This window comes from Dermacentor variabilis, chromosome 3 (assembly GCF_050947875.1).
Source record: "Dermacentor variabilis isolate Ectoservices chromosome 3, ASM5094787v1, whole genome shotgun sequence".
NCBI classification, from domain to species: Eukaryota; Metazoa; Arthropoda; class Arachnida; order Ixodida; family Ixodidae; genus Dermacentor; species Dermacentor variabilis.
Window position 1 is genome coordinate 43,004,144 of NC_134570.1, and position 22,344 is coordinate 43,026,487.

The following is a 22,344-nucleotide window of genomic DNA, read 5'->3' on the forward strand; positions in this document are numbered from 1 at the left end:
CGTCCGCGACAGGACTCGAACCTGCAATCTTCTGATCCGAAGTCAGACGCCTTATCCATTAGGCCACGCGGACATGCGCTACCACGTCACGAACACGCAGAGGCCGCTAGTCGTTTCGCCCTCTACGTTTCTTTTTTTCTTTTTTCTTCTTACTTTTTCATGGCAAAAATATATGGTATTAGATTAGGTTACGGAAGCGGCTTGCGTGCGCAAGAACTAGGGTCGCCGGTACTGCGTATGCGTGGAGCCAGACGTAGGGATCTGCGCATGCGCAGTACCGTTGGCCCTAGTTCCTGCGTACGCAAGCCGCTTGCGTCCCCAAATGTAAAACACTCTAATGTCTACAAATGTGTCCGATGATCGAGGAGACGAACGTAAAAGGGCACTCCAATATGGTCCTGATATGTTTCCTCCGATATCTGTCACCATGGCCTCCAAGATTGTGACCGTTCGATTTCGGAGCTCATGCTTACACAGGAATCAACACGTCGTCGCTGTCGTCGGGCCAGCCACAGGGTTTTCGAGGAGCCCTGTACAAGCCTTTCCCAAGATAACCTGGTTTACATTCGCCACGACAGTGTAAACTACCACTGCAATTTTTACGAACAAGTTGTCCCACTTGATTTCTTTTTTTTGAAAAAACCCTCACTATGGCTGAAAAAAAAAAAGCTGTCTTACGCGCCCTTCTTGTTCCTACATTTTACCCTACGTTCTGCTTCTCCCCCAAATGCTTCTCCCCCAAATGGCCCTAGCAAATGGCCCTAGCATCTTAAGAGCGTCTTGGAACCACTCAGCTATGTTGTGAGAAAGTTCCTCATAATTCTCGTTAGGGCCCTCGCTGAGGCTATGTAAAATAAAGTTGTCTCTACTCGACCTGTTTCCTAAATTATCGTTTCTGCACCAGGAAGTTCAGATAGCGTTTTTATTTGCTGGATTTGAGTGTGTAGGTTGTCATTAGCAGCCTGTGCACCACTAATAGACTTCGAGGGTGACAACAGAGAAAATACACGAGCATCCAAAGTCTCAAACTTCGTGTTCAGAGATGATTGAAACATTTTGATTTCAGCTATATGCAGAGGCAGTTTCTTAGCTGATAGCTGATAGCAAAGGTGATAGCAGCCATATCACACACTCTAACTCTTGAATAAGAATTTTTTTTACAAAGGCTGTGTTTGATCCAGCCATACATCGTGCGGATTGTTTCCAAAACGTACCACCATTTCTCGCTAAATTTTGCCTTAGCGGCTCCTGCTCGTTAGGCAAGCCCATAACACTGTAGAGAGCTTTAACGCGTAATTTATTGCGAAAGCCCATTTATTAACCTGTCCCCAATAACTGTACCCATTGACCTGTACTCATTAACTTGTCCTTGCAGTCACAAAACAAAACGAATCTGGATCTTTTATTTTAGTAAGGGTACCAGGCTAAACTAATATATCACGCATCAAAAAGTAAAATAAAAAGAAAAGGGTCCAATAGTTAATGTTAACGGTTATAAATAAGCCAGAAACGTTAACGCTTAAAATGCTGCCTATTTCTTCAAAATATAAAGTATGTGAAACGCGGAGTTCTCTTGGGAAACTTCTAGCTAATAGCAGCAGCATAATATTTTCGAACGTTTGCTTACAATCTTTTTTAAGGCTGCATATGATCAACACGCATAAACGGTCGCACAGGAACTCGGCCGATTGTTCCCCTCATGTTCGTAAAAATATTGCCTCAGTTGTAGTTGTAATTATGTCAGCGCAGCCGTCCAAGTTTTACACCACTCGTAAGACGGACTAATAACGCTACGGAGCACTTGTATATGTATTATACTGAGAAATGCCTACACATTGGTCACACCGTGCCCATAATTTTCGCCCGGGATAAACAAAATGCCTTTTTTTAGCTCACCGTGGACACCGAAGTGACAAACTACGAATCTCGTATGATGCACGATAACACATGGAAAAATGGGGATTTAATAATTATGTGCAACAGTTCCGTTGAAAGCAGGAAAGTGAAATTTCCGGAACGCATTGCGTTGAAAATTCGATGTCAACCGTCTCCTGTGCTGTTGTTTTAGGCGTCTTGTAAACATTTAGATTAGCGGCAGTAAGACACCCTGGGACGCTTCAATGAGTATCTTTCTACAAAGGCCGTAATGAACCTACACAGAATAAACATATATCGCTGGTCATTCAAAACATTGATTCGTCCTTCGAATAAATATAAACACCGTGCCCCACATATTTTAGCGAAGGTACCGGGAGAAAACAACTAAATCCCGTATATAACGCATAACAATTGGGAGAAAGCGAGCGCCAGTAATTGTTTTCAGAGCACATAAGCAACCTACACAGTGCGAATTCTAAGTACACGCCACCAAAAGGCGGCCCTCGTCTTTCAAAATACAGAATATCTGCTGTTTTTTTTCTCCCACCGGGAAAGAAGTAATTCTGTAGCTGTTATTAAACAAGCAGCCTCAGCAATGAAATCGTCAAAATTAGAAGTGACAGATTCCTTTAGAAAAATTTCAAGTCAATGTTCTATTGGTATTGAAATGGCTCTGCACGTTCGACCAAGGTCATTTTCAACAGCGCATCTACGATAACTCGTGATTACGCGATGAAATTGGACAGTCATGCATGTAAGAGGTTTGATTAGACTGTTGATGTAAAGCCAGCGCCCAGCGTATTCACCCCATAGCAGTGTGTACGGCTCGTGTTGTCGTTGCGTACATTCTATGCGCCGTCGCGGACGAGACATTGTCAGCGTCGACGGCCTCAACACCTACTATGGCCCACTCATAGCGACAAGCTGTTAGGCCGCCAGGTGGCCCCCTTTTCGTTACCGGGGGTAATTGTAGAGAAGCAGTGCAACGGTACAGTGGGTCGCCCTCTCCAGCGCCTTTGCTCGTGAAAGCCGCTCGCGCTCGGAGTCCGTGCTCTATCTAGACTGTCGCCGCTGTGCTGCTCCTAGTCCCGTCAAATAAACACCTTAACAGTGCTAATATGCTGAGACTGCAACGCAACGCAGGCTATCTCTAGACAGAGATTAAATAGTTCCGGTATTTGATAAACCAACATTTCCACGCCTTATAAGGCGAGCCAGTCGTTGGGCTCGGCTGATTGTAATGCTTTATCGGGACTTCCCCCTCACCCGCAGGTTGAATGTACGGAAACAGCGAGTACGGAAACAGCGGGCCCGAAAAGCTGGACACGATGCAGATTGCGCAAGCTGACATTTCTTGGGACGGGAACTGCCCAGCGTCAAGCGTTCTCCGCCACGCGACTGTGTACGGCCAATCCCGCGCGTCGTCCGCTACAGGGCATACCGAGAAGGCACAAGAGACAATCCTCGCTGTCCAAGCAGGGGATGTGCAGTGAAGGAAAACATTACTCACGTGGTTATTTTTAGCTTCAGCTGTAGTTTTGTTCACCTTTCGAGCGAGCATGCGAAAGTGCCCGCTTTCAAAAGTGTGGTGGCAAATGAGATACTTTATCCCCCGACTTATAGAAGTGGAGGGGGGGGGCCAGCGACCTCTAGCCCCCTCCCCCCCCCCCCGCCAGCAAGATACGCCTATGGTGCCACTCCTCCCCCGTTCGTTGTCGTCGTTTTCTTCCACAGCTGGCTCCGTTCCCGCTAGTCATTCCGGCGTAGAATTTCCCTCCTCTTCTTTACTCCTAATCGGGAGGTCGCGTTTACGGGTTCATGAGGCATTTCTTAAAGGCGTATGCGCCATTCATTGTTTTACGTGACGGAGATATTTAATTTTGAAGCGCAAGGCTGTGATCGTGGAATGTAAACCCCGTCATCTGCCGTCAACTCAAGAGCAAGCAACACAGGATTCAACGTCTCCAGACAATGCCGTGCAGGCGGAGGAGGCACACCGAGCAGTGCAGACACAAGAGACGCCAACTCAAGATCAAGCGGTGGAAGAGACGACACAAGACCAAGCCAATACAACCATACACAGAAAATGAATAAAATAAAATACAGATGGTTTTCTTTTCACGCCAAAACCGTCCTCTCAAAACCTCGCGCACAAAAATGGATTTGAGCAACTTCCACGCGAAAAAAAAGTACGGCAAAACACAGGCAGAAAGCTCACGCGCCAAAAAAGAAAAGAAATAACACTGGGAAAACCGTAACAAATCACTCCTAGAGCATACTTACCACGCGAATCACGTAAATAGAAAATTAGGAGAACGAATAGAGAAACGAAAGATTTACAATACAGATTACTTGCGAAATTTGACTTGCATGGTGTAACACGGTGTAACAAACACATCTTCGCTGTACGACCACCTTCACGAAGTGGAAGGGGCGATGCATTTTGTTTTGTTTTGTTTTGCTTTCGAAGCTTTCTACTTGGCCGTATTCGTCGGAATTACATGCACGCTATACGATTTTCAGAAAAAGTCTATTTGGACAAAAGACGATACGAACACCGAGTCATAATGGCGGCACAACTCAACCAGGACGATAGCATATACAAAGAACGATACATTGTATACATGGCACGTTTTCAAACAAGTGTCCGAGTCCACACTCACTAACATATAAGCACAGAAATCCACGGAGACGCACAGTTACACATAAAATAGTTGTCACATTACACAAAATGATGTTGAATATGTACAGTGTACACTACTGTTATGTACAATGATGCTGTGACTTTACGTAGTTTTGTAGCGATGTCATGAGATGTGCATATACAAAGATGATCATGCATACGACAGCACACAGAAATCAGGGGCACCTACACACATGTATATTCAGTGAGTACTTTTGATGGCCTGGCTACAAGATCGAACTAGGCTTGTAGAAAATTAAGACATACGCGTCCGTCAGCCACTGACTGGAAACGGCCTGACCACTGTTGAAAGAACTCCTCTGAGAGAAGCGACAGTAACTCAAAGTAGATCCTCTCCTGAAGTGGAAACAGAGCTCGATGACGATGCCCCGCGGCAACTGCATCGCACCGGTTACGCACAGATAAAAAGCCCCCGCCGCAATGAAAATTCGCTCAAAGCGGTCACGTGAGCACTGACCAGATGTGATAAAGCGGTTAACTCCAAGGCAACGGAAACCAGCATGCACGGCTTTTAAAGATACCCTAGCAAGGACGCACTTCCGCAGCACATGTTTATTTGATTCTTGAAGGGGCCATTGTGACACAGCGAAGATGGGACTACGCCCCACCGCCCTATAGCCTGTCCTGCGTTGGGAGCACTTGTCACCCCGGATGCCACATAAGGTCGCGTGGGTGGCCAGGCAGAAAGCACGCCGTTAGCGCACCCCACGACACATGCATGCGCGGCGCGCTGGCGGAACTACAGGAAGCAGTAACGCTGACATTGTATCTACAGGATTGTTTTCGAGAACGTCTACATCTGGACATACGTGCTGTATGTGGCGATAACATTCCGCGGCCGTACGCTTGGTAGCCTGGTAGCGTGTAACGACTTCTTTTTTTTTTTTTGCCACGGAAATCGCAGGCGAGTTCACGCTGCAACAGGCGTAGCAGAAATCCCACAGCAAGCTGCCGGCAGCGAAAAGACACGGAGGGGAACGCGAGCCCACCGCGAGAGCATGGTTGCCCAAGCGCCGCGCGACAGACCAGTTCTGTACTGCCCGACCAGAAGAAGGAACGAAGAAGGGACAGCGCTAACCTAGTAACCCGTAATGATGGCTGCACAACCTGACAAACGTACGACACACAGTCGCAAAATGCACACTGTGCTGAGTACCTCCTTACTAATAAGGGTAAATCGTACTCTTGAACATCCTGAATATCTTGCCTTACGTGTTGAAGAAATGAGAGCCACAAGGAGTCTGATATGCCATCTTAGGTGTAATGAAGGCCTGAAATAAGGACAGAATAGCTCTTTAGACGACGGAAAATAGGACTTACGCGCGCCTTTTGAGAACCAATAAAGAAATAGCGACACTTTGAAAATTTTAGCGCAGTACCTGAACTAATACTCTTAGCCGTCTGTTGCGACAGATTTTATTTCGACAAGAGACGATTTCGAACGCCGAGTCACAGTAACAGCACAATTTCACCAGGAGGATAACATATGCAAAAAACGAATCATTGCACACACAGCACGTTTACAAAGTAGTATCCGAGTCCTCACTCGCTAACCTATAACCACATAGATCCACAGAAACTCACAGTCACACATAAACCATAGAGAAAGAAAAAGACTAAGAGCGCACACTCCGAGAAATCTGGCCTCAGGAACTACGTCACGGCTACGTAACGAACTAATGCTCTCATCAAACGCCAGGGGACGCAGGCGCAAAAAAAGAAAATGTTGTAATGAATTCTGCTCAATCGCTTTACAAAATAATAATTATACACCCAAATTTGGCGTGTTTCTGATACATAAGAACAGAATTTATCGAAGACACCTTCCGTGCTTTTTGTTCTTCATTCGTACTACCATCAACACCAATCAGCATTCGTCAATCGAGAGGAAATCAACGACACCAGCGGCGTGCCAGCGGGAACGTCTCGTGAACGTCGGCTGCGGCGGTGTTCTTGTGTGTGAGAAAGGTGAGTCACGTTTTTAAGCGAAGCTTGGAGTAATTGACTTCTGAGCGCGACGAGGTTCGCTAAAGAAAGCTGTTTGCGGCTCTATATGAGGCGGCTAGACGCGAACAATGCGAAAAGCATGCCCCCTCAAGAAACGCGTAGCAAGAGGGCTGTACTAGCTGTACTTTCTTGCTATCCCCACCGAGAACGGCATAATCTTTGTTGGTTGCGTTCCGTGAAAATAATCAAACGACGCGAAGCTGCCATTAACTTGCACCGGTTCACGGCTGTGCACTGCACTGCGACTCGCAGCTTGTCAGACGCCATCTAGACGCTGCGCCTCGGTTTGCGAGGGTAAACCGTTCTTGCCCAGCGCTGTTTGCGATAACCGCGGTATCGGCGTTCCATTGAAATAGTTCGTGTTGGCGGATTAAAAACGATCTGCTGGACAACGCTTAAGGTCAATATCATGAATTGCACATTTCAGGAAAATTCCGGTTTCGAGAAAATTGAATTCCTAAACCGCGTTTAAATGATCGTGTCACGGTTGACGGTCTTTTCGTTGGCCTGTTCTAGAGGCTGACGAACGCTGGAAAGAACATAAAAGACGCCACGCTGATTCAGACCGAAAACGGCGTTCCGGGGACGGGCGCTACCTAAATAAAGAAAGCAGGACGTTAGGCACGCTGTAGCCAAGTTTTGCTTGCTCGTTTCCCTTATTGAGTAAGGGCTCCTGAATATTTTAACGATATTGCTTGCAAACAATGGCGTGTGACATAACAGCGAGCATAGCTTATTGCGTTTGGTACTTTAGTGAGGTGTGTATCTACGGCGCACGGACGGACGCTGGTGTGTGCGTCCGTGCGGATTGTTTATACAGAAAAGTAACGGTGGGGAAAAGTCACTAATGACTACTGCATGTACATATTGCGGCGGCCGTGTTGGGAAGTACTGCGCATTCTAGTAATTTTCGGTTCCTTATCATTTTGTCGTGGCGAAGACATTGCACAACGTATTGTCGCGTAGGCGTGGCGTGGCGCGCATTTGAACAAAGGCCTCGTATTTGGACGTTTCGAATGTATCTTTATCACGCTTATGTGAACTGCTATTTTGCCTACCAATGTACTCCTTATACTGAGTACATACAGGGGTGTCCAAAACTTCACAGGCCGCGATGCCCTCCATGGGATTAAATTGGATGGCGGCCTGGGAACTTTTGAACACCCCTGTACGGGGTATTAACATTTATCCTTGTAAGTCCGGGTTATATGGGTCAGAGGTCAGGATGTGTCGGTGGTTTTATATTGTGCATCGGTTCGCTATTCATTCAAAGCAGTTTCCTGGTACAGTTATGACGTGTACATATGTTTTTGGTAATTAACAAAGCGTGCACTTATTGATATTTTCAGACCGTGCTGATGTCATGCCGTCCGGTGGTCCACGCTACGGCAGCTACTGCTGTGTGTCGTGATGCTTTGACAACGGCAGAACCCAGAAGAAGCCTATCTTGACTTGGAATAAAAACATTGCGGAAACTCTGTCTTTTTGATACATATGAGCGCTTGTACCAAAACACAGAAGACAAGCGCAATGAATAAACCTGTAGTGAATTATGATTACCTCTATCTCCATCTGTTACAACTTAACCGAAATAAAAATTGCGTCACTACCTCAATTCACACCAAATATTGAACTAGACAAAAGAGTGAATCGCTAAATCAAAGCGACAAATAAAAGCGTTGCCATTTGGGTGACGAAAAGTGGTCTGAAATGACAAGCTTCCGCTACAGCCCAACGTCGGTTACGAGGGGTAATCCAAATTTCGCGCCAGCGAAACCGAAACAGGAAGTGCAGGCCAGTTGCTCTCATCAACCGCCAGGCGCGCTAGGGTCGATTGGGCCGCTGGGGGTGTATGGGAGTGTCCACTCTTAACTTTATTTCTTTCTCTATGCATAAACGAATTGCCACATGTACAAAATGTTCAATATTTACAGTGTGCACAAAAGTTACGCATAGTTATGATGCAACAGCACCGTTGTCAGATGGGAAGAGGACTTGGCAACCAGAGGCGCCGCGTCCCAGAGCTTTCATGTACTCATCAACCCAGCATCATTCGATACATTGACCCCGGTGCTCCCCCACAACCCGGGTTGACTGGGTGGGGGGACTTGGTTCGGGCCAACGGTCCTTCCCGGACAAGGGGGCTGTTGTAGTGCAGCCCAACTGAGGGACTGCACTCAACACACAAACAGCCATGTCGGTCTTGCAGGCCTGGCACAAGCCTGACTGACCCTCGGACTGCCCTGACGCACAAGAGGTCAAGGCATACAATCATGGAGACCACCAAAGCCGTCCGCGGAGCAGCGCGACCACTTGAGGGCGCACCACCACCGGTTCCAGCTCTGGGTTCCACTGAGCCAAACAAAACCCCGTAGATCGACTGGCGCACACGGCCGAGTCGTGCGACCTTTGGAGCATGCATCATAACTTAATGGATAGCTTTCCACCTGACTTGTCAAAAATCACGGCAGGACGAGCCCACACTTCGAGAAACTTCCTCTCGCCCAAGCGGTGCCGCTCCCGGGTGAGGTGGAACCAGACCTCCTTCCGTGCTTTCGCAAGCACTTCGTGAAGGCCCGGTGCCCGACCCCCGAAAATTGCATCGCAGCGTGCCAGCCAAACTTGCTATGAGCACTCGGCGAGGAGAAGCACGAACTGGTTGATCGCCTGATTGGGCAAAGGGTGCAAAAATCGGACTGTCTCATAAGGAACGCCTGGGAGACTAAATAGACTAGCAACTCTTTGGAGAAGAGCTGCAGGAAGCAAACACTGCGTAAAGATATGAACTGAGTACTGTAGCTTCGGTCAACACATGCTGCTTCGGAGCCGATTAGTAATTGCACCACTGCTTGGAAGCTATAACAACGAGCCTCCTCACGTGCTCTAAGTTATACGCTCAATATCGGCAAATTTTTTCTTTAGCATTTGAGATAATTGTTAAGCTTAAGTAGTATTCCTAACAAGTTTATTGTTAACCATGCTTCTTTTTACTTAATCATGACTACTTTCTTGTTCTAGAGAACATATGTGAAATAATAGGAGAATATTGTAAACAGCGTTTTGTTTCCGAAAAGCATAGACACCCACATTTTTTTATTCCCCACGGTTTCTTTTCAGTACTGATTGTCCTTCCAAACCGGTGGCGTGCTCGATACAAGAAAATCAACCCGCTTGCCAGCTTTATGACACTCTCTTAGCAGTAACGTGGCAATGCTTGAAGGTGTCGCTGCAGTGGCTCCCCCTCCCGTCGGCGTCCAGGGCAACGAGGAGACTGACGGTCCTGCAAAGGCAGCAGACAACGCCACTGTACGAGTCAAAACCGCTGTAACGGCATTTGAGTATATATGCAAGGCATAGATCTAGTTAGTGTATATGCTACCAAATACCGGCACCGGATCGGTGCATCACCAAAGGTCGACCCCCATGTCCCCTTGCTGATGCCGGCCTCACAAGGCAGAAGCAGTCCTGCTGCGGCTCCGGATCAGATGCTCCTGGATGGCATCCCGGAGGTGCAGCAAAGGCCTGGCTCCATCCTCGGCCTGCTCGACGTGCGGCTAAGCCGAAATAACCGAGCAACTACTTTGTTTCTGCCCCGCTTTCTCCAAAATTTTAGGGGCCATTTCACTCTCTGAATGACGAAGACCAGCGAAGCTGTAGCACATCACCCGTGTTTAGACAAGGGTAGACCTGGGTGGATGCATTCATTTCGATCATTTGGTAATGGTAGTGACGATAGATTTGTGATTACTGTGATATACACTGATTGGTTCGGCTACAACGCTAGACAGAATCTCAGCCAAAGCTAAATCTAATACGACCGTTGTTGCACATATAGCTGGCTGCGTTGTACGGGTGTGGCCCTAGGAACCAAATTCTTCTAACGAATACTGACTGAACCGTTTCTTGTCTTGTTTTGAAATGTTGTCATTGAAGTCTCGAACGATGATGACAAGAGAAGTGTAATTACGTCTAACCCATGCATAGTGCATTGTCATGAACTTCTCCATATTTCATACGGTGCGTCTGGAGATATATACACAGTGGATGTGACAATTATGTGTTTCATTTGCGCATATGGCAATGCGTCCTGCTCGTGAGTCCATATGCTGTTGAAAAACGATTCCAGTATACCCTTCGACTTGTTAGAATGCATCTTGAATAATTTATTATTATTATTATTATTATTATTATTATTATTATTATTATCATTATTATTATTATTATTATTATTATTAGGGGCGGAGCGCTTGAAGCCTGCTTCACCTGCATCGCGGCTCGGCACGGTTTTGCACTATCTCCGGGATCGGTCCATGCTCACTTTTCTTAAGGCTAAATCCTTAAGTGGCAAGTTGCAATGACTTATGCCTGAATAAACGCGGTTTCTAGTCATGCGGTACAGGAAATGCCATAGTCAGCAATGGCTCATACCCCCGCTTTATTGAAATCACCCATACAACACACAGAACAGCATACGTTTCAAAAAAGGACTAGCTCGAAACAAACATCCGAACCATTAATAAAGCATTTCATACAGCCCCACAGTAGTACGCTACGACCGAGGATACTCGCCAATATAAAAACGAGGCGCGAAGAAGCGGCGGGAGCGAGGCGTTCGACCGCAAATGCTGCTTTCCCCTGCTGGGAGGATGCGACGCAAAGTCGAAGAGAAACGTCGTTGGCGCGAGCGTGGTCCCCGCTATACGAGCGCGCGAATCCGCAGCTAAGAGACGAAAACGAGCCGAAGAAGCCGAACTGCGAAAGCAGCAACGCGACAATGCGAGACGGCAACGCCGAGAGGAGGCCGAAGCCCGCAGACGACGGCTTCCCACGTGTGTACTTCCACAATGCGGCTCGTTATGCCTTGCAAGAAGTCTGACCCCCTACCGTCGAATAACTTGATGCATTACCAAGTGTGCAGCGAGCTTTCGCCTTTACGTATTACAGCAGTGCACCATGCTGCCGAACTTATTGTTCCTGACGCACAAACACGAAACATACATGGAAATCTTGATTGATTAATTCATTTGATTAGTTAATATACATATTATTTGGGCTTGAATGCTTCAAGCATGCTTCAACCCGCGGCTGGTCGGCTCGGTATTTCGCTACCTCCGATATCGTCCCACATTTTTGTCCACCGACGCGACAAATGCATTGGGGGGCAGAGGCATACAGCTTCAGAACGGAATAAGTTCAGGCACGTTGCTTATTCATCGTGACGCATGTAACATAGCGCAATAAGTCTAGACAGGAGACGCGCTATCTTTCAAGAAAGGTTTTATTGCGGATCCTGACCGTATGCAGGGTGTCCCTGCTAACTTTAGCCAGAGTTTAAATATGTGCAACTGCCACGTAGCTGGATAGAACAAAGGTTATATTATTTGCCGTCGCTTGCAGAAACTCAAACTGTTTTTTTTTTTCATTCCGCCTAATTCGACAATCAGTTTTAATTGATTAATCAACTTCAACAATATAATGAGATGAAAAGTGTCAGTGAGAAAATTGTAGAGCGACATGAAAATCTCCCGATAGCTTTCCGTTGCTCAACACGTGCTACATAAAAGTGGTTTTCCGAGCGCGAACTAATCCAGCAAAAGCACGCAAGATCACGCAAAATTTCCGCGCGACTGGCCTCTCGAGACACTTTGCCTCTATTCACGGGCTTCTTTCGCGCTCAGAAAAACACTTATATTGCAAGTGTTGAGGAACAAAAAGCTGTATCGAGAGTTTTTCACGTGGCTCTACAATTTTCTCGCCTCCAAGCGATGGCAAACAACATTACCTTTGTTCTGTCCAGCTAAGTGGAATTTCTTAAACACTTCCCTCAACAACGAAGGCTATAACGTGGCTCGGATACCCAGCCGCCTCCAAGCATGCCGCCTGCCTTTGAAGGCTTTCGACCATGGAATGGTGCGACGATTCCATCGCTGCATCGCACAAGTAAGGCTTAATAGCGCAAGAGTGTCGAACAGAGAGCGGAAGACAGGAGAGAGAAAAAAGAAGAAAGATACAAAGATCCCTAACCTTTCGCCGACATGTGTGGCGCTTGTGGCTTCAAGGCAATATTGGCAAGCACCGTGTTAACTATTGCGTTCCTTGCTTCTTTTTATGTCCCTGTGTTGATTGTTATGTTTTTGACCTTTGTTGTTTTCTACCTTTGCACACGCTCCCCCCTTATGTAATACCCCGACAGGGGCCTTTAAGGGACAATAAATGATGATGATGAATGATGATAAGGTAGCAGTGCAGAGGAAGGTAGCAGTGATTCCTTACGTGCATAAGGTTTCTCAGTATCTCTAAAAGGTAGGACAACGTTCCGGCGTCGAAGTGTTGTTCACGGCGCCAAATAAGCCTTTGAGTTCGTGCAAGCTGAGCTGCCCTACGAGAATGCGCAAACCAGACTGTACCATCAGGCATGCCTACGTCACCTACGAAACGGGAGTTGTTTACAGAATTCCACTCACTTGTGGAAGACGCTACATATTGATCAGACCGGCAAGTGCTTGAATGTGCGTCTGCAAGAGAACAACAAAATACGTCACCGCCCCTTCCAGTACGTGAAGATTGTCGAACAGCGAAGCTGTGTTATAGTTACACCGAGTGTTACGCCATGCAGATCAAACTACGCAAGCAGTCTATATCGTAAATCATTTGTTTCACCATTCTTTCACCTCGTTTTCGCTTTTGCGTGCTTCGCGTGGTGAGCGTGCTTTAGTAGTTTTGCTTTTTCCTTTGCGCGTGAGGTTTCTGTCTGGGCGGTGACTTACATTAAGCACTTCGGGTTCGGCCTCCCGGCGCTGCCGCTTAAACTCTGCATCTCTGGCGCACAGCTCGGGGTCGGCCTGACGACGACGACGAGCCCGTTCACGAGCCAACTCTCGCTGACGCTGGCGGTAGGCAGCTTCTTCCTCCGGAGTGCGCACTACTCGTGGTCTTCACGCAGTTGTAACTGGAATGGAATGAGCGGAACCCCTTACCCAAAGCTCCGTATGCGCAACTGGGCCTACCACTGGAGATGCGGGCTCTGCAATCGTTTTGACGAATGACGTTACTGACGGCACTTCTCGCTGCCGGAAGATGTGCCGGCAGGCACGCGCTCCTAGTATGACGTTTCAATCGCTGGGCACTGTTCGTTGGCCGCAAACCACCAGCATAGCATTTGTTTCTTACGCGGCAGGGGGGAATCGATCGTCGACAAATTCGATGCCGATCAGGCTCGATCGCCGAAAACGCACCGTGTGACAACCGTATAAGAATAGCGTATAATATAGCATTCTCGCAGGGGGAAAGGGTCACTCCAACCCCTTTCCTCCTGTTGAGCTCTTCTTTTCCTCTCTCGCTAGGTCACGTGGCCTCTTTATAGCGAAGTCCGACAACGGCACAGGGTCCGCATAAACAGCTTCGCCGTAAAAAGTCAGCAATATTACGACGCATGGCGAACTGGCAGCCCATTGTAAAAAAAAAAAGAATGTGACGCGCAGTCACCTTGCCGTCCTCTTTTTGATCAGGCTGTTGTCGTGTATCGCCATCGCAATAGCTTTAACAGGGAAATCGCAGAAGCCACCGAAGATTCCCCGGGCAGGAGATGATCGGGTCAGTTAGCCGTCAGTGGATTTATCGAAGAAAGAGCTTTGAATTCTTGACATAGTTTGCACGTGGCAGTATTCCTTCGTCTTATCTGAGGATTCGGATGGTGTATATATACGCTCAGGGTCCGCAATAAAATCTTTGTTGAAAGTTAGTGCGTCTCCTGTCTCGATTTGTCCCTCGTGATTGCTACGCTATGTTAATGCATTACGATGAATGCAGCTTTGCTGTAAAAACACACGCACACACAGAATGAACCAGGTCCGACGCAGTGCTGACATTCAAATGACGCGCGAAGCTCGTTTGAGTTAGCAAGGTAGCTGCAGTGACACGAGCGCCGCCTGGTCGGCTGTAGCTGTTAGCTGTCCGCATCACGAGGACGAAGGTGATGCATGATGCTTGTCGAGAGAAAAATGCTGGTGAGAGGCGTATGCACAGGGATGTACGACACATATATCTAAATACAGTTAAGGCTTGAAACATTTCACCTCCTACTGTATGTGAACTTCGTAAATATTAAATGCTATCTACTGAAATAAATCTGAAATACCCTGCTAGATTTATTCTTATCTATATTTTCGCTAATTCAGCGTCTTACGTAGCTTTTCTTTATTTCCACTCTTATTTCAGCACTCTTTAGAATGTCTATCTGTAATTGGCAACTTCTAAATTTCGGCCTTCCTTCACGCTCGGAAAAAACTATTTTATGCAGCACGTATTGAGCCACAGAAAGCTGCATCGAGAATTTTTCATGTTGCTCTACAATTCGCTCATTGTCATTTTTCATCTAATTACAATAATTGAGAAGTTAATTAATACCGATTATGTAATTAGGGGGAATGCAAAAAAAAATAATCTGAGTATCTCCAAGCGACAGCAAACAACATTACTTTAGGTCCATCTAGCTACGTGGCATTTGCGTATTCTTAAAGTTTGGCTCAAGTTACGTTGAAAAAAATTTAATTGTAGGGTTTTACGTTCCAAAACCACTTTCTGATTATGATGCACGCCGTAGTGGAGGACTCCGAAAATTTCGACCACCTGGGGTTCTTTAACGTGCACCTAAATCTAAGTACACGGGTGTTTTCGCATTTCGCCCCTATGGAAATGCGGCCGCCGTGGCCGGGATTCGATCCCGCGACCTCGTGGCTCAAGTTACGTGGGGCACCCTGTACATCCTGAAAGAAGCGGTATACGGGTGGAGCGATTCCCGGCCTCGTTTGCCAGGCTTTTAGAACCGCCTATCACAACAGCGCCACCACCGATACCACCGCGACGCTAATCACGTGCTTTCCAAGGAGCTATCATTATCGGATAGGGAGCTGTCTCCACGGCGGATAATGCGACTGAATGGTAACAGACGCATACATCTGCAGTTCTTTCTTTTTTTTCTTTTCTTCGAGCAGATGTGACGTGCTTCCATAAGAATTCGCGCGTAAATCATCTTACTCTTTCGGGATAAGACATATGCACAACATTAACGAGACTACGTTGTCGAGTCCCATCTCTAAATATTTACATGCACCGATCTGGTCTGGCAATATCCCCATTGGGCCATTTTTGCAACTCATTAGAGACGATCGAGCACCAATTACTGGAATGCCGGCGTTTCTCCTCCAAGAGATAAATGACGTTAGAAATTACAGCGCCACAGCTCGACCTGCCATTGAACATTCCGGTACTGCTGTCTTTCGGAGCGTCTGTGCTTGGGCACCATTCCTGTGTGCGGTGTACACAAGAATGTGTGCACCGCCTTAGAAAAATGTGTTATTGAATCAAACTGATTTCATTGGTGACCGTATTATTCTTTTCATTCCTCCTTTATTGCCTCCATTATATTATATATAATTTTTTTCTCTTGATTGAATGACAGTCTAATGAACCGTATTGAATTTTCCTCGCTTAAATTTATGCAACAAAATTATTGATTTTTTTAATTGATTTCCTGAACACATAAGCAAAGTCTTCCCCGCCCCTTGGCCAATCCCCGTGAGTGGGTATGCGCCAAACTAATCAATGACGTCATCATCATCATCACCACCACGATGAATCTATCCCAAATTTCATTTCTTCGCAAAGAGGAGAACGACGAAGAGCCGTTGCTTTCGCCGCCGCAGTAGCGAGGGCCTTGGCTGTGGCCCATGTTCCTGAGCCCCGCCGTTGTCTCGGCGACGGTCGCTGAGGCCAGCCGGCCGGACGGCAACATGTCGCGACGACATGAGGTACGACGCTCCCGCTCGCTGCGACTGTTCGCGCCCAGGCCGCTGCTCCTGTACATCGCAGGCGACAAGCGCTGCTTCCGTTGCCTATCGTGCAGTCGCGACAGAGTTGAAGCTTAGGAATAACTGCGTGGTTTTCTTCTTGTTTCTTTGCGAGATGTAAACATGAATCGCATTAACGAGGGGACACGAAACAGAGCGTTCCGGGGCCGGAACGTCGGTCACGCAGGCCCCGCCCTTCCAGCGGTGCTGAACCTCGTGGCGATGTTACACAATTGAAACCGAGAAACGAAATGTTTTAAACGCTCCACGAACACGTGTAATAAACCTTGGCATTTCTGGAACAATTGTCAACTGTCGTACGTAACGTACACCTGTACTTTACGTACCCACACACATCAGTCCAGATAAGGGTGCTTCGTAGCCTCTATGTAAAATGACTATTGATATTCGACAGACCTCTTGTAGGCTCCTCTGCTTTCCCGTAAGCCTTTCATGTTGTATACGCGCAAGATATGCCCAGCAGTTCTACAGTATACAGTATCAGTATATAAGTAAAAATAAATATATTCTAACGGCAGCAGTTATTAACAACTTTACTTCTCTACAGGTCTATCCTTGGTTTATATACCTCCAAATGGCTCTTCCTAAACAGTCAGAGCACAGCTGACGGCGAAAAGTGGGCCATAAGCCACAGAGAGAGAGAGATACTTTAATGGGGGAAAAGTGAAGATGTCGGTCTGTGTGGCTTGCCTCTACATCTGGTCCGCTGCCTGCTTAGCTGGTCTATACACAGCAAGGTCTTCACCCGCCACTGCAGCAAAAGCAGCCCCTGTGCTAGCCCCGATGCGCCTCCCGAGCAAGAGAGCGCGGCCGCACCAGAGGAGGCAGCCGCCCAGCCGCCGCCGGCATGGGCCAGCGAAGCGCTGCAGGGCGATGTCGTCGTCGACGACGACGGCGTGGTCATGTTCGCACCAACGACCGTGGAGCAAGTGCGGACGGTCACCGTGAGCACGCTGACGCGGGTGCACGGCGCGGAGTACGAGCAGAGGGAACTTCGAAGCACCAGGCGACAAGAGTAAGTACGTACCTCCTTGCTGCATTCTTTGTTCATCGCGTGCAGCTGACAGCGAAAAAAGAAAAAGAACGCGAACAGGACGGTGACATAGGGAAACTTATGTCCCTGTTCCCGTTCGTGCTCTTTCTCGCTATGACACATTACATCGACTCGCCCAGTTGACGAGCTTTCTGCAGTATACAGTTTCACGATGCACGATCATCGCGTCTTGTAGTTTTTGTTCGTGGGAGCGGCGGCAAGGAAGTGGGTGCGGCAGTCTTTAGTTTTCAAGGACGGCAGCCTATACCAGTGACCTATAGCTCTGCTAGTATGCTAGGGTCTAATAGATTGCACCAGAAACGTCACACTACTGAACAGCCTACAATACCTGCAACAGTGATCAAGGGCGGGCGAACAAGGCAAGCGTCAGACAGCGTTTCAAGAAGGTGACCCGTCTTTGTCCGATACCTCCTATACAGCCTGGATGACTCGCCGCGGTAGCTTAGTACCTATTGCGCTGCGCTGTTGGAGCTTGAGGTCACGGGTTCGATCCCGGCCGCTGTGGCCGCATTTCGACTGGAATGAAATGCAAGAACGCTTGTGCACTTAGATTTAGGTTCACACGTTGAAAGTCCACATTATTTCGGATCCCCCACTATCTTGTGCCGCATTATCAGATCGGTGTTTGGGCATGTCAAACCCCGACGTTATATATATATATATATATATATATATATATATATATATATATATATATATATATATATATATATTCGGCCACTGGTCAGCAGACGACCATTACCTGGCTTTTTGGCGGACGCAAGCCGGCATGCACGGTATAAACTTAAGCTGGGGCAACACCGGCCCTTACGATGAGAACAGCGCAACAGATGTTTCCAAATCAGAAATTTGTGTCATCCTCTCAAATTTCAGCGTCTTGTATTGCGATAGCAATTATACAAACAATCCGGGCGAATTCCGACCGTCGTCGTTGCCGTGAGGTTCAGTATAAAGTCCAAGTCCGATAAGATCGCGCCCGTGTGCCGTATGCTGTACGTGCGATGGGAAGCACATGCATGCGAGGGTGAGCCGAGAGGGACGGTAGCTTCGTACGGACGCATCTTCTGGCGCACGCGAGGGAGGAAGGCGGGGAGAGTAAAACCCCTTAAACTTCGTAAAGTAGCGACATTCTCCTCCTCCGCCTTCAGTTCTCCTGGTTTCTCCTCTCTTTCACACTCCCTCCTCGACCGTGGCGCCGCCTACACTGCTCGAGCGTAGCAACGGCGTCAACATGCGCTCCTCGCCACTCCGTAAACGCTTCTCGAGCAAAAATGGCGCTGATGTACGGCGCGAGGGCGCACTTGATGCTATAAGGCCAATAGCGACGCGGCATTGGACTCGGCCAGAGCGCGCGAGGAGGAGGCGGCATTCTTCAAAGCCTGCCGCTACTTTACGAAGTTTAAGGGGCTTTAGAGTAGAGGACGCACTCAAGGACACGGAAGGGGGGAGGGGTCGAGAAGGGGGGCAGAGTAGCGTGCGTCTCTGCTTCCATTCCGGCCGTGGCTGCGCAAGGAGCGGCTGAGCGCGTCTGTACCTCGGAAGTAGTTTGCAGTGGGTTCGAAGGATAGCCTATCCGAGATTGCATCGTGTGCGCTGCGTTCTCGAGCTCCTAGTTCGCACTGAAGCGAGAGGCAGCACGAAGGGGCATTCGGGGGGCTCGCCGCCGCTTCCATTCTTCTTCACGACTACGTTCTGACGGCGAGTATGCGTCGTCATCGAGTGAGATGTGTTCTCGTTTGCCTGTGCACGCGACATCGTGCTTGTTAGTTTAGCTTAGTAAGCGAAAGTTTGCAGCAGTTCATATACGGCCGATTACCTTACTTCGTATACCTAGCTGTCTAATGATTTGATCTTCGCAATCAATGATTCGCCTTTCGAACGAAGTTGCGACTATTTAGCGGCAGAACCTCGACTAGCCGAAGCCAGTGCTCTACTCAGCCGTTTTACGACTAACTCCACATCACAGCGCTCCCAACTCCTGCCCTCGACGAGACAAATCCAAACTCGCACGCAGTGAGTGTATCAACAGGCCAAAGACCTAACGTTTATATTTCCTCTTCGTCGTCATCATCCACATCGATTTGCACGTTTCCAAAAAAAAAAAAAAAAGAACGCGCAGACGATCGTTGCCTCCGGCGCGCTTCTCAACGCACGTATATATTGCGAGGATCTACGCGTCGTGCTTGACAGAGAAGCGCTCGCAGGAGGAGCGAACGCCGCCTGCAGCAGCAGCAGCGGCGGTGTCGTGCCGGCGACGCCTACGAAGAGGACGAGCGCGACGCAGCAGCAGCTCGCAGCGGCGGGGACGAGGTCCACGAAGACGAAGACGGCGGCCCTTCTTCGCGCCAGTCGCTGCTGCTCTTCGTCGTGGCCACGGCCATCCTGGTTGTCTGCATGGTGGCGGGCTTCATCTCCATCGCCCTGCTCGAACAGGTCGAGCGGCGCAAAAGTGAGCATCGCGGTGCGCCTTTCGTTCGCGACGTGAATGTGTTGTTGTTGTTGTTGCGCGGTAAACTGAATAGACGAACGAAATGGTGATGCCTGGCACAATGGGTAACGGGGAGCCTATGGTGCGAGTGTCACCGCAGATGCGGAAGTTAGTGGCGACATCTCGTGACGAACGTGAGCGCGGTTACGTTATTGGAATAGCGGCTTCTTGTCGACTTGTTACCTAAAGTTGATGCGACTTCTGCGATTTAATCTCTTCTGGGAGGTTTAATGTATTTTTCTTTCTTCTTTGTTTTTCTAGTAAGAACGATTTAGGCATGGTCGTCCAGTATTTTGGTATTTGTCAACGTCAGCGCGTGTCCCTGTTGCTAAAACTTTCCGAGACAAAGAACGTGCAGCTAAAGTACAGTATGTGCGTACGTGTGCGTCTCTTTTCCCCTCACTTCGCTTCCTTCTTTTCTTACGTACCATATGTCTTCTAGTACGCACTGTTCCGGACGCGGTTGATAGCTTTAAGATAACATAGCATCGGAATAGCATGAATGATGTAGCGCTTGACACTCACTGACGCTGAGCAAACGTTAGCGATACGCATGGACACGCGCATTCTCATGATTACGCTTTCGGTATGGACGGGACGCCAACCGCATTTTCCAATTCAAAGCCGCATTATTGTGAAACAACGCTGGTCCAGCATAGGCGATCCTCTAATGTACAGAAAAAAAATTCTTTTTTGTTATGTTTCTAACTTCATTTTCGTAAGGGCAAGCGCCTAAAATGAGCTGGAAGCCATATTTCATCCAGTGCGGCTCTTTTCAGAACGGGTGTCCATAGACGCTCCCGACTCTGACTGAGACAACGCGGAGCTCTGAGGCTATGGCTAGGCGCCTTGCCACGACAGCGAGCCGGTTCACCGCCAGGTGCCGCAACGACTTACCTGGACAATCGGCGTGCAGCGCGGTTGACGAAGAATGTCATATAGCCACATCACAGAAGCGCTCCCGATGCATCAGGGCCGACAGCTCATAATGTTGAACTCTTTCCACAGTATCTTTCTTTTTTTTTATTTTCTTCGTGTAGCTGTCTTTATTTTTTTTCTTCACTTTTTTTTTATCGCAAGCTACGTAACGCGCTATGTGGAATTAAAACTGATGCTGCACGCAAGCATCGACTAACGTCGACCACTTGTGCTTGTTTTCCTCACTCTCATTTTTTTATAAGCATTCATTGAATTCTGGGCTTTTTTTGCCTGCCAAAACCACGATATGACTGCGAGGGACGCCATAGGAGGAGGAAGAGGAGGGGGAGGAGGAGGGAGTAGGGGGGTGGCGCAAGGATTTACATGCACCCGATGCGCGAAACGCAATTTTTCTTTTGTTTTTCTTTTGTTTTTTGCGTTCCGTCCTCATCGGAATGCGGCCACCGCGGCCGTGATCGAACCCACGACCACGTGATCAGCAGCGCAACTTTCTATTTCTCCTCTCCCTCCCCCATAGCCGTAGGGTAGCCAACCGGACGCTTTTTTTCTGCTTAAGAGGATGCCGCTTATTCAAACACGTTGTAAAACGCAGAAACGCTTTTTCTGAGATAATCACTGGGTTGATTTTCGTGATTTTTTTTTTCATTTGAGAGAGAATATGTTAAATTCTAGCGACTGTTGGAAACGTAATTTTCGTTTGCGGTCCGACTTCTTTAAAACGAGCTTTAAAAAATTGGTAAGCCTTAAAAAGATATGGAAGCGCGAAGTTTACAAGTTCGTAGCTCTGCACCTATAGAACAGATACCGCAGTTCTGTAAACTGCATCTGTTAGAGCATCAGAAGCGGCCAAATTTGATGCACCAATTTCTATGTCGCGTGAATTTGATACATTGTTTACAAGACTTTTGCAAAAGTCCTACTCGCGCATTAGTGGTCCAATTTAGAGCCATATATAATGCATCAATTTTGTCGGCTTTAGATGCACTATTTGGATATAGTTTACAGAGCTGTGATGTCATTTTTCATTACCGAGTTACAGAGTCGTAAACTTCATAGTTTCGCAAAAGGATGGAAAGTTGGGCGAGTTGGTACGGTAACATGATCTATTGTAGCGCGAAGTGACACGGACACAGACTATAGACTATAGTGGACACAGACTATAGCGCTCGACCTGTCTGTTTCTAGTAGTCTGCGTCCGTGTCCCTTCGCGCTACAATCCAAGATCATGTCTTCATAGTTTCGTTTTCCAAAAATTCGCGATTTTCGGCAACTTTTATAAAAAGTGTTGACGGCCTAGGCCAAAAATTCGCTGCCTACATACGTATTCTTTTTTTCAAATGCAACAAACCCCACGAAATTTGGTGGAGCGGTTGCCGAGTGAAACGATTTCTCCTTTCGCATGTAC

The 22,344-nt window shown here is 47.8% G+C and overlaps 1 protein-coding gene and 2 non-coding genes across 3 annotated transcripts; 2 read left to right on the forward strand and 1 right to left on the reverse strand.

Annotated features, from left to right (window-relative positions):
• TRNAR-UCG (transfer RNA arginine (anticodon UCG)) lies at positions 1-73 on the reverse strand. Its single transcript has one exon. It is a non-coding gene; the product is annotated as a tRNA-Arg (tRNA).
• A 10,643-nt stretch (positions 74-10,716) lies between these two features.
• LOC142576848 (U2 spliceosomal RNA) lies at positions 10,717-10,906 on the forward strand. Its single transcript, XR_012826980.1, has one exon. It is a non-coding gene; the product is annotated as a U2 spliceosomal RNA (small nuclear RNA).
• Positions 10,907-16,317: 5,411 nt separating this feature from the next.
• On the forward strand, positions 16,318-21,139 carry LOC142574489 (uncharacterized). Its single transcript, XM_075683552.1, has 4 exons — positions 16,318-16,487; positions 17,177-17,473; positions 19,717-19,961; positions 20,780-21,139. The coding sequence occupies exons 1-4, from the start codon at positions 16,318-16,320 to the stop codon at positions 20,812-20,814; spliced, it is 747 nt and encodes a 248-aa protein (XP_075539667.1). The 3' UTR covers positions 20,815-21,139.
• The last annotated feature ends 1,205 nt before the right edge of the window (positions 21,140-22,344 follow it).